A 12,843-nucleotide genomic window follows, 5' to 3' on the forward strand; every position below is an offset into this window, starting at 1 on the left:
TGGAGACAGTCCTGAGGGCAGGGAGTTTAAACAGATTTAAAACTTCTAGACCAAACTTCACTCTTCCTGTGAGCAGGGAGAAATGTAATTTCCTCTGGTGCTCACCTGAGCAGATTTGCTAGTGGCTAATAATGTGACTGTGCCTCAAGCCAATGCCTTTCCCTTGCTACATGTGTGTGGTGGGGACTGGTGGATTTCCTGGCCCTGCCTGCTGGCTTGCACAGAGCTCAAGGGAGCTTCATAACTGCCTGGCAGAGAGTGAACAGGTTTGTCAGTGATGAGCACCTGGAAGCTGTTTCCCTGTAGCATCCTAAAGATGCAGAACTGTGAAGCCTCTGGCCCTGGGAGTTCCTGGGTGCAACATTTACCCATGGAAATGGGCTGCCAAAAGAGCTGCCCAGCATCACCAGAGCCCTTTTCCTCTTTGTCTTACCTCTCCTCGAGGGAAGCTGTGAAGCACCTTGTGTGCTGCTGCTGGGGACATACAGAAACAGAGACCTTGGGGTGTCCTCCTTTAGTCTTCTGGTGCTTTGCTGCTGGCCGTGTCACCTATGTGTCTCAGCCAGAGCACTTTCAGTGCTTGGCCAGACCAGCCAAAAGGCCCTGTTATACCTCTGCGTTTTACCTACTCCCATAAAGATCAATGCTTCTTGTTCATCTCTAGTCTCATTTTCTCTTTCTGGCTGTTTGTGGGCTAGATTTGCATAGTGAGTAGGCAGTGGACTCTTCTTTTAAGGATATCTGAGGAAACTCAGAATAATTTTCTTCATGTCATTTTTTTTTTTTTATCAGAGACAGAGTCAGAGAAAAACTATTTCACTTTTTTCCTTCCTGACAAGTGACTGTGATTTCAAAAGTGTTTAAGCCACTTTCTAATGGAGTACATAAAAGCACCGGTGACAATGTGTTTTGCCCAGCTTGTATGGACAAGTTTGGTGATGAGTTGTACCCAACCTCTCTGAGAAGCAGGGTATATCCCTCCTGACGTTTATGTGGCAAAACAGCATGATTGAGCTTTTTAAGAGAAATCCTACAATTTTCCATCTGTACTTAGAAGACTCCTTGGTAGCTCTGTGCAATGAAAATTCAACAGGCACCTCACTGCATCTCATTTAATACTCATTTCCTCTCTTGTCACACATGCAAGCAGTCCTGCCAGAGAAGATTCAAGAGTTGTAGTAGAAGGGAGGGCTTAGATTGCTGCTAAATATAGGCAGATCCTGTTATCTGAAGCTGCTTTATGAAGCAAGGATGCCTATAGAGAAGGAATTTGTAGTTAGACAAATTACATCAAAACACTGAGTTGCATCTTATGGGATGCAATCTAACCAAAAAGAGAGGGGGAATTTGAAGGGTTTTTCTTCAAGCTAGAAAATTCAAATCAAAATTAAAAACCAAAGGAGAAAAGGTGAGATTTCAGACTCATTAGAGTCATTAACTAACCTCCTACTGCTGTCGCTGGAAATTCAGCTGCAGCTTGTGAAATAACTGCAACTGATGGAGACAGGTCCCCGTATGAGCTTAAGACAGGCAAGAGCTCCTTCCGTGGACCTTACCCCTCCTGCAGACTGAGGGTTGGTCTCAGAGCTGAAGTTTGGCATCAGATGTTGTTTTAGGTTGGACATGCCCATCTGAAAGGATCCAAAATCAGAAGATTGGAAGAAAATAAATTTTTGAAATCTACTGTTTTTGAAGTGCATTTCCCTAAACCACCCTATATAACATCTCTGTGCAAGTGCTGTCGTTGACTTTCACGTATGCTTCTTTTTGCAATATTAGTAAGTAAAGCAGTGGATTCAGGCTCTGAGCAGTTAGAGGAAACTTGAAAGAAGCTGAGTGAAATAAATTCAGATAAATCTTTTTGGACCTTCCTACTTCCCATTCTTGCTATTTGTTAGTGTACTCATTGCCAAGAGCTACTTGGTTCTCAGCAGGCAGAACAGCTGATCTGAATCCTCTGAGCAACTCAGGGTAGTGCTTGCCATGGTGAAGACCTGGCGTGAGCGTGTGGAGTGCTGCCAGGGAGAGACCTGCTGTGTGGGAAGGGTATGGGATGAGGAAGAAGAGGAGAAGGGGCAGACAGAGCAGAGCGTAGGTGGAAAAGTCTATCCAGACCTCCAAGAGACGCTCTGATGGCTTGTAGGTCTCTGCCCCCAGTGTCCCTTTCTCTGCCAGGGCTCAGTGGTAGGAGCAAGGATGGGAGCAAGGCTGTAGTATCCAGCTGAACAGTCTCAACCAGGCTGCACATTAAGATGCCTATCTAAGGAGCACACCACACTCCAGCTGGAGAGCCTCATGCCTGAGGCTGCACAAGGTACTCAGCTGGGATGGCCGTGTCTCCTCCAGCCACTGCCTTTTGGGCTCACTGGAGTTTGCTCTTGCTGCTGCATGGCCTTAACTGGGCCACCTGATGTTTTACTATTGTGGCTGCACTAAAGTCAACACTGGGTTTGGAAAGATCCATCAGAAAGGCCCGGTTTAATGAAACTCTCCTTTGCCTCTTCCAGCCCCAAACCACCACCCCCTGAGGGCATGAAGTCCAACCCTTCCAAGCGGCATAGAGACAGACTCAACCAGGAGCTGAACAAGCTGACTGGCTTGCTGCCCTTCCCTGAAGATGTGCGCACCAGGCTCGATAAACTCTCCATCCTCCGACTGGCTGTTGGATACCTGAAGGTGAAGAGCTACTTGATGGGTGAGTGTCTGTGTTGCAAGGGGTGAAAAGCTCCTGGGGTCAGTCCCCACCCCACAGCTTGCATCCCACCCTGAGCCATGTTTGTGTTGGGATGGAGAGTTGTTTGTTAATGCATCAGTGTTGGATCTAACTGAGGTGCTGGCCTGAAAATGCCCGGGAAAACCAGGGAGGAAAGTGCCATGTCTCCAGAAATGTGGAGAAGTTGGCAATGGTTGTTGAGAGGTGCTATGCTCATGGGACATCTGCCCCTCAGGCCTTTTGCTGCCATGACACAGATTTTATTTGTGTCCCCTCTGGAAGGAATCCCCTTCATTTTTGGGTGCCGTGCACCCAAATCTAATACTCTTCAGTCAGTTAGAGGTGCTTGGTGTCTTGGAAAAGCAATGTCCTTGGGAAGGTGAGACCAACTGAGTCAGAGAGGTGGAGAGCAGGCAGACGAGCAATTCAGGAGAGGCTAGGGGAAGGTCAGGAGCAGGGAAGGGAGCAGAGGACCTTGGCCTCATCAGTCTCGGAGGGGGTGTCTGACAGAGAAATGGTACCATGGGTGGAGGGGAGCAGCTTGGGTGTCTGCCCAGCAGCTGAGACCTCTTGCAAAGCTCCTCCATCTACTTCTTGTTAGTAGCTATGCTACCCTTCCTTTATGTCCAAACACCCTCTTGTGTCCCAGTCTTTCCAGCCTGTGGTCAAAGGAGCAATAGGTAAGACAGTGTGTGTCTTGCCGAACAGCCATGTTTCCTTCATCTAATTGTAACTGTGGCTTATAATTACATTAAATTTAAAATCCCCAGGATCTGTGGGCTGCCATGTCTCCCCTGGGCAGGCAGGTGTTGCACAAGGCTGCTCTGTTCCTTGAGGATGACAGATTAGACAAGGCTGCTGCTAAGGCCCTTGTTCGATTTGGCATCTCATCAGATCATTTTTCTCCTCCTTCCTTTGTGGAGGGGGTGGTGTCTCATACGTTGGTGGTTTACTGCTGCACTTGCTACCCTGGCCCTGCTGGGCTCAGCTGTGGTGGGTCTATTATACTTCTCTAATGAGCTTTTCTGTGAGATTGAAGGTGATGCCTCAAACCCAGAGACCCCAGTTCATTCCTGCAGGATGGAGGGTTGAGCTGATGCGCTTGGAAAACCAATCTCCTCATGTTTGCCTCTCTGCAGCCCTGCCGCTGCAGAGTCCCTAGTACAGAGCAGCAACCTCAGTGGGAGAGTGGCTGTGGCTGGACATTGCTGCTTTTTTGCTTCTGCCCTTGGCACCAGTGGCCTTTTGGTGTGTTTCTGCCCCCATGTGTATGTAGCTCCCTTCCTCCTGCTTGAAGGTCACAGCTGCGTTTGGCCTCTGGATACTGCTGGTCAAAATACTTGTGCTGGGGGCTCTGGGGTTATTCTGCAGACCTTGGGTTTGAGGAGCAGGGATCTGTTGTACACACTATATATCGCCTGATGTGGTGCTCCCTTTATGAGGAAGAAAAATCCTGCCAAGAGGAGGCCAGCTGAGCTACCCAGCACGTACAGACCTGCTGGCTGCCCTCTCGCCTCAGCCATAGCCCAGGGAAGTTTTGTGCTGATGCGCTTACACCATACTCAGCTGAGGAACCTTTCCCAGGCCCAGGAGCTACAGGTGGTTTCAGCTCTTGCTCCTGAAGCTGTAGCTCATGTGGGGGCTGCAATGGTGGGATCTCTCTGGCAGAGCTGGTTTCTCAAGTGGGAACCAAAGCAGCTCTCTCCTGCTCATCCAATTGGTATCCCTGGGGCAGTGTTTGAATATTACAACAGTGTGTTGCCTCTGCAAAGGACTTGAGAGTGGCTGGAACACCACCCAGTGTGGTTGTGAGTGTGATGGACCCTCATTCTTGCTCTGGAGATGCTGGCTGTTTGACCCCAGGCACTAGTCTGTTGTCTGCTGTGGTGTTAGCTGTTCCCTGAGCACCTCCAGCACATCTTCCTAGGTGTCGATGGCTGCTGAAGGCTTTGAGCCTGTCCTGGTACCAGCTGATTGTGCCTAGGTTGGAAATGGTGTGACCTAGGAGGTCCTTTCTTGGAGCAGGACCCTAAAGGACATGACAGGGGCATGAAGAGGCACCTTGCCACGGAGGGAAAATGTCTTGTGCTGGCTGAACAAAAGGGGTGTTTGTTGCACACGCAGTATTGGATGTGCTTTGGATGTTGTTGGTCTCCTCAAAGGCAAGGTTGGAATGAGAGCAAGCCTTGCTGGGTTTATCTTCCTCCGTTGTCTGCCACTTGGGGAACAAACCTGGGAAATAGGATTCAGTCCCTGCCTGTCTATGAGATGCAGGGTAGGTAGCTAGGTAGGCAACCTAATGCCATGATGGCAAGGTGTGATGATTTGAGGATGTGACAGGTCCTTCTATCCAAGGTGGTGCTGGCATAGCATTAGCCTGCATTGCTTTCTCAATTGACATTCAAAGAAAGGCAGCAATCAGCCATTCTTACTGATACAGCCAGACCATGTGTCTGGGCTAAGAGGGAAAATGGGGGTGCAGAGTCTGGCTGGAGGGGTATTTACCATGCCTGTGAGTCACCACACACCCTTGCCTGCTGGCAGGACATGAACTACAGGCTGCAGTGCAAATAAAGCCTGAAAGGCTGCCAGGGATTGCTTTCACAATCAGCTTGCAAAAGGAGTTGCTTCAACACCACAAAGCCGTGCTTGAGGGCTGGGGTGATTCCTGCAGCTGGGGGACACACAGACTGGTGTGTGTGTGTGTACGGCATTGAAGGGGGTAGGGACATGTGGACAGGAACATGTTTCATCTCCAGTGCCTTGGGCTTGATGGTGATGGACTCTAGTGAAGGCAGAGCCTGTGGAGGGAAGGAAGCCATCAGCATCTTTCTATTCTGAGAGGTTCCTATTGTGTCTTCTCCCCCCCAGACTGGATAAACTTGGCTTCTTACCTTTTGGCGCATGCCCCATCCCTTGGGGCTCTCCCAGGGCCCCTTCCAGCTGGGGGTACTGGTCCCCAGGAGGAGACCCCTGTGCCAAGCTCTCCAGCTGGGACCCCTGCTTTTGAGCAGGAGGGGTTCCCACTGGATGCACTCAGCACGTGCTTCCCAGCGTGAGAGCTGCTTTGGAAAAGCAATCATCATTGAATGGGTTCATGTTCGGTGGCAGCCTTGCCCCTTCTTGGAGGCTTGTTCTGCCAGTCCAATTACTCCCATTTGGCTGCTGTGCCTGTGATTTCCAACTCCCTCCTCTTACTTTGCCCATGTCTGCCCTGAAGTTCATCTTGTTTGACTTCAGATCATCCCACTGATTCATCAAGGTCGACCTTGGTTTGAGCTCTGCCTGATGAAGAATGTGTCATCTGCAAGGCACAGCAGCCTGCTTGTGGAGTATAACATCAGGCATTTTGGGGGAGATAGTGAAAGCCCTTATGCCATGCTTTCCAGTTCAGTTTTGCTGTCGCCTGCTTTGTGCAGGCTACAGTCCTGCAGCAGGAGAGTGTGACATTGCCTGGTGAGCATCCCTGACCTCTGATGCCTTGACCTCTCTCCACCAGCAGCCCAAGCCCATTGCCTTGTCTCCAGGCAGCTTTAATTGGTGCCGTATTGATAGAAAGTTTCTCTTCTCGAGCATTTCTATTGAGTCTGGGCACTTGACCTTTCTCCTAGGCAAAGGGTTAATTGAGCCTATGTGGAGCCAAAGTGAGTAGTTATAACCAGTCTGGCAGCGAGGCGGATGCTGGCAGGTGACCCTGGATATATGCCTGCCCAGCCTGTGTCACAGGTTAAAAGTAAAAATCCCATGTACTGCTAGAGATGGCTCTTGCAAGAAATGCAGCATGTGCCAAAAAGCCCATCTGAGGCTCTGCATCCTCTTGGCTTCATGCCTTTGGAGCAGACATTCAAGTTTTTGGGGCAGGAGATAGACCGACTGTGAAAGGCAGGAGGAATTAGCTGCTGCCCCCTGTTTGGTGTCCTCCTGCTAACTCTCCCTCTCTGCTTTGTCAGGTCTCCCGTACAGCCCACCCTGTGGCAGTGCTTTCTGGAAGTAGAGACAAACCCAACTGGGTTTGGCTTTTTTGTTGCTGGTGGTGGGTTTCTTGGCTTTTTTTTTTTAAGTTCACATGTTTGGGGAGAGATTGATAATAGATGAGATGGATGGTGCTTCTTCTGAACCTCTGGTCTTCAACAACTTGTCTTGCATCAGCTGGTATGTCCTCCTGCTGCCCCTGATATCTTTTGCTGGTTTGGAAACTATCTCAGGAAGACCCTGCAGAGGTGACAGGTCTTCAGCTGGTTTCTTCTTGGGGGTGGTAGAAGGACCCACATGCCTTCCTCTCCAGATGGAGAGAGTTACTCTCCTGCAGAGTGTGCAGGGCCCACTTGAGCTACCAGTGAAACCTCACTGGTATTTGGCCTAGGTTGAGCTGGCCAGGCTTTGTGCTGCTGTCCAGAAGCTCACTTTGGCTGTGCCAGGTTTGCATGTGGGCTAAGCTTGGAGCTTGTCTGACAGCAGCACTTTATCAGAGCTGTTGAGTTATCCCATACTGACCTGCTGCAAGGCCACCTGAAGCAGGAAAACTGGCATACAGGCTTCCCTGGACAGCTACAGAGACCTCTAAGTCCACCATGAGGGTTTTGCTGATAACTTCTCAGGAACTTCAGGTTTTGCTGGAGCCCTCCCCTCTGATGCCAGTGGACAGCGCTGCAGTAACCAGCAGGCTCATAAAAATGCACATGGTACCTGTGACACTGGCTCAGGTCCATATAAATAATTTGCCACGCAGAGGCTATGAACAAGCAGCAGCTGGTGGAGAATGATCTGTTTTAGAAATGTTTTAGAAGATGTCCTCTAAGCAGGACAGAAATGGTATCAACCTCTGTGGATGGACTGAAAGCTCAGCAGGGATGTTTAGTGTCTTCTGACAAGCTCTACAGCTTTTCTGACCTTTTTCTGATCTTGTGCTTGTTTAGGGGTTGTTTTCGTGGGAAAAAAATTGACCAATTCCTGGTGTTTCCACCAGTTAGCATCTCAGACCAAGCATGGCCTCGCTTTGAGGGAACAAGCACAGCTCCCATTTTGCATAGTGCATTTAGAGCTGGGTTTGCACAGATTTTTGTGCATACTGTAAATGTTTGCACAGTAAACTTTGAAAGGTTACTTCATCTGATGGACAAAGCAAACAGGATTCATGATGGCTTCATGTTAAAAGCTCGGTGACCTAGAGGTGAGTTTTGCAGCACTACGCAACTGAATTAGTCATCCTTCAGGAAACCACACTCTGGACTGGCTGTGTTGGCCTCTAAATCTGTCTGCAGGCCTGGGTTTACACCCAGTGTTCAAACTCTTCTCTCAGAAAGTCAATTGCAAGTAGGATCAGGGTGATGCTCTGAGGATCCTTGTTTTCTTGTGCTCATGCTCATTCCAGCCATAGGACTGAGCTTCCCTATGTTGTCTGCAACTTGCCTGGCTGCTTACAGGAGCAGAAATGTGAGGAAGGGGTTTCCAGCCTTCTCCATCTTCTCTGATATTTCTGATACGTGGGTGCTATGTGCCTGTGGCCTGGGACAGATCCATTTAATGGGGTTTAGGAAGTCAGGTAGCAGGGTCTAGGGCACTGTGTCCTGGGTGGGACAGAGTGAAAGGCAACCCATAGTGGCTTGGATGGTGGGAGCAATGCCTGTGGATACTAGGGAAAGGGACTTGTCTCATCTCATCAGGGCAGGATAAGACCCAGGTTGTGGGGGACCTGTGCCGGAGCTCTGCCTGCCTGGCCACCTCATGCAGTGGGCTGGTACCAAACAGGGTGTGTTGGCTGGGGTACCCGTTTGTACTGGTGTTTGTTGATCCCCATCAACAAACTCAAAGCAGAAAAGGAATCAATGGCCAAACTGTCCAGGAAATCTCCTCCCAAAGCTCAGGTTTCTTGTGCCTGCCTGTGTGAAACTTGTGTCCCTTCCTGGATATCCCTGTGTTACTCCTCTATAATACTGTTTTTTACCTCAGTATCACCTCCTTCAGGGTGTGAGGAAGAGCCTGTCGATGGGCAGAGCAAGGGTGGTAGCCAAGGCCAAGGGTCAGCAGCAGATGCACAAAAGCTTCTGCATCCTTACCTCTCCCACCTGGGGGGGATTATGCTTACCATGATTTATGTTTGGGGTCTTCAGCTGGATAAGCAGGCAGCAGGATTGCAGCTGGAAGCTCAAAAGGATTTAATTTTTGAAAGTTGAAAGAAAGTGCTTTTGGGATTTAAACTTGGTTCTGGAGCATAAGGATGTTTGGAAACCAGGAGATGCTGTTGCTGTTACAGTGAGTAGTGAGTCACTGGATCATCTTTTAAATCTGTTTTGCTTTTAAATGTTCTCTCTTCTGTCCATGCTTTAATTAGAAGAAAACTTGTCAAGAAAAACTTGTCACTTCCTGGAAATTACAAGCTTCAGGCGTTGAGAGGAAAACTGTCAATGCTCCATGTCTCTGTAAGCTCGTTTGGGGCATACATACATCTGCTGTATCTTGTCTGTCCCCTGGTGCAAGTGCTGCAGATGTTGCACAGCTCTCTTCTGCCTGTTATCACAGTCTTCCCTGTGCAAAATTAAAAAAAAAAAAAAAGGAAACTTGGCATGCAAGTTTGGAGTCTGGTGTTCAGGGAAATCTGGATTGGCTATACTTGTCAACTCCTGAACAGCTCCTTCCCCTGGGGTCAAGTGGGATTGCATTTTGAGATTGATTGCTAAAATCTCAGCATATTTTAGCCAAGCTGTTCTACAGTACAAAAGTCAGCAGGATTGGTCTCCCTTCTCTCCTAGGAGTAGTGTGGTGGTTGTATAAACAACTGCTGGTGAAGGTGAAGGCAGCACTATCTCAGGCTAGGCATATGGCAGATGTGTGCCTCAAGCCATGGTAGCCCTCGGGTGATGTGTGACAAGTGCCTGCAGGATGGTGGTGGCTATGTCCCATGGGTCTGACTCTTCCCCATTGTCAGGAGGAATAGATCCAAAAGTCCAGATTTCCCTCTTCCTTTGCAGCTTGCACTTGTCACCAGCTCGTGGCCGGTGCATGCCTAGGGGAATAGCTTGCCCTGTGCATTTGTCTATGCCTCAGATGGAGACCTGCAGTAGTTCAGCAGTCCTGTGTTTGCTCTTCTCCTGAACTAGATGAAGCACGTCCATGCTCCCAGGGTCAGAGCCTGCTCTGAGCATCAGAAAGGCAAGCTTCAATCTTGCCCAAGGTTAAATGGGTAGAACATGGGAAGGTGGAGGTTTGGGGCTTGGTCTCTTCAGATCCAGTGCTGGTAGATAGCAATGACAACTCTGCTGTTATCAAAACCTGTCTCAAAGGCACTTAAAGGTTCTGTCACTTGTATTAAAAAAAAATGGCTGAACGTCACTGCCAGACCTGTGCTGAGCTTCTGTCTGCAAACCAGTTTGCAGTGGTTGCTACTTGGGCCTATGTCTGATAGCATCCCAGATAAATCTGGAATGACTTTGCTGATCTTCGTCTCTTTGAGAGAAAGTGCCGGAGGAGAAAAGCTTGTCTCTACTTTCACAGTGGTGCCCGCTGCTGTGATGCTCTGGGCTCTGTATGGTGTGACAGGAGCTCTACTTGCTGCAAACAGTGAGATCTCATGAAAGCTTGGATGGGTTTGTTTAGTGCTGAGTGGCTCAGAAAACCTCCAGCTAGCTGGAGATCTGTGCTGGGGTTCATTTCCTAGGGTTCATGTAACAAAAGAAGCAGATGCTGGGATTTGCAGATATGGCTCTGCCAAGGATGAGAGCAGCAAGAAAATGAGGTTTAAAATGCTCTGCGAGGTGGAGAGGATGTGCTTTTAAGGTATGTGCTGCTATGCCCTCTTCCTAGATTAATGTCACCCAGGTGATGAGGTCTGCAATGGAGAGAACCAGTGGAAAACCCTCTCCTGGTATGAGACCATGCTCTAGAGGTTGGCAAAGCTTAAGATGACTAACAGCTCATAACAAATGGCAAATAGTGGGGTACCTTCCTGTACCCTGCTGGCCCACAACCAGCCCAGTGTCAGCCTGGGGCAGGAGATGCCATTTTCCACATGGGTGTATTTTTGAGAACTTGGTCTGCACACGTCTACTTGTGGTGTTTCATCTCCTGCCAAACCTCCACCAAACGCCCAGCCTGGGCTGCTGCCCAAGGATGAGGGAGGGCATGACAGTCTCCTGCAGGACTGTGACCCAACCGACACATGACAAGCGTGTCTTCTTTGCAGGCTTTACTTTGCACGTTGCAAGCATAGCTGGATACCTAGAGGTATGCTTACAAGGTTATTGGGCACTTGGGCTTGGCAGAGAGAAGTGGTTAAGGCTGCAGGTGGGACTAGCTTCAGGGACTGTTCTACATGTTTGTGCACCAGAGGTGGCAGGTCATGGGCTGTGAAGAGTAGTCAGTGTCACAGCTAACATTTATATATATGGATGTATTTTTAGACTGTACCCTTGTCATGGTTGCAACATATTTAGGATGAACCTGGGCACCTAGGGATCTCTGTACAGCCATGATGGGATCTTCTGCTTGGTCTGTCCTGAGCAAGAGCTCATCTGTGCCTGGTCCAAGTGGTCCTGGCTGCCACCTTTCAGCCACAATGACAGCCTCTTAGCTCCACAGCAAGGCCTAGACCTGCTGTTTGCAGGCAAGCATTTGAGCACCACCAGGTGCCAGTGCAGAGATGGATCCCATGAAGATGTGCTGGCTGGCATGGTCCTGCCACCATGGGAGCTGGAGTCCCAGTGAGATTCATCTGCCCATGGTGGAGCGCAGGATGAATCCTCCCAGGTTTGTGCTGCCCACCATCAGTCTGACATTCACAGACCCTGCACTGGTGCAGTTAGGAAGGTTAGATCCAAGACCCCCATCTACCATTTGTGCCAGGGACGGCTCATGGTCCTGGGAAGCCTGCTCCAGCTGACCCTGCTCAAGCACGCGTTTGGCGTAGGAGATCTTACCAGGTCCCTTCCCATCTCTGCTGCTGTGCAACTCTGCAATGCTCTGCTGCAAGTCAGCTGGCAGGAGGTTTCACTGGATAATCTTACTGCAGACAGCATTAAATTAGCTTGTTTTTATTCATGTCCTTGTTTGCTGTTACCATGGGCCAAAGCTGCAGGGGCCTGGACCTGAAGTAACTGACGCAGTGAAAGGAGTCAAGCTTAAATACCTCCCTGGGCAAGATTCTGCAGGAGTGTGTGGGAGCGTTTGCAGCAGCAGCTGGTTGGAGAGGTTGGTGTGGGCTTCAGGGCTGCCAGTGCACCCCTGGACATTTCTGTGCTCCTCAGAAAAATGCTAGGTGACTTTTTTTACTTTTTCTAATATGTTTATAATCTGTGGTTTTGGTATTTGCCTGTTTTACTTGGATGGCATGAGCCTGGTCTGCTTGGCATGACGCCTTTGTTAAACAGCTGGGATCAGGTCCAAGAGAAAAACGGTTGTGCATTGCTTGGTGTTTCTGGAAGATCTGGGAGCTCCTGGTTTCTTGATGCCAGGAATCTCTGGAGTCTGTTCAAACAGAAATGTTTGCCCTGTGTGAAGTCTGTCATCTCCCGCTGGTGTAACTCAGTCCATGAGAGCAGAACTGATTCCATGATTTTTTTACCAATAACTCTTTTTCAGTTACATAACTATGCCAGAGGCAAGAGACATGTTAGCCTCCATGGTGGCATTGTTGTGGTTTTTTTATGCATGTGATGAACAGAAAGTGAAGAGATTAGATTGCTTTTCCTCTCTTTCTTTCTTTCTCATACCTGAGCTCTTTCTTCCACATTGCAGGGCTGAGAAACCTCCTTGCAGAGGCAAGAAAGCCAACCCAAAGGGATGCTCTTGAGGATGTACAGGATGCATCCTCATTCATCAATGCTGAAAGTGTTACTGATCCTGGCTGACATCTCCACTGACTTCCTTTTTGAATGAAAGCCTTCCAGTCTTTGGGGATCACACCAGCAGCAGGAAGCTGCCTCCAGTGCTCTGGCTGGTGTAGGGGTTCAATCAGGCTGAGGGACCTGGGGCTCTTGGTGGGATTCCAGGGAATGGCATCTCCCCATCCTATAGCTTGCTTTGCTGGGGTGGAGCACCCTGGCTGTTGGTCCTCCCCACTCCTTGTAGCACCGGTTCCAGCTTGACCTTGCTGCAAGCTTGGCTTCAGAGTTGTAGCATGTCCTGGAGATGGACTT

The 12,843-nt window shown here is 49.3% G+C and overlaps 1 protein-coding gene across 1 annotated transcript in view; it reads left to right on the forward strand.

The window, feature by feature from the left end:
• LOC142057689 (uncharacterized) overlaps positions 1–12,843 on the forward strand; it is a 29,907-nt gene that overhangs the window by 1,760 nt on the left and 15,304 nt on the right. The window contains exon 2 of the mRNA XM_075094179.1: positions 2,508–2,695. Within this exon, the coding sequence (XP_074950280.1) occupies positions 2,508–2,695 (188 nt within the window). The remainder of the gene's footprint in view (positions 1–2,507; positions 2,696–12,843) is intronic.

This window comes from Phalacrocorax aristotelis, chromosome 5, assembly GCF_949628215.1.
Source record: "Phalacrocorax aristotelis chromosome 5, bGulAri2.1, whole genome shotgun sequence".
In the NCBI taxonomy this organism is placed as follows: Eukaryota; Metazoa; Chordata; class Aves; order Suliformes; family Phalacrocoracidae; genus Phalacrocorax; species Phalacrocorax aristotelis.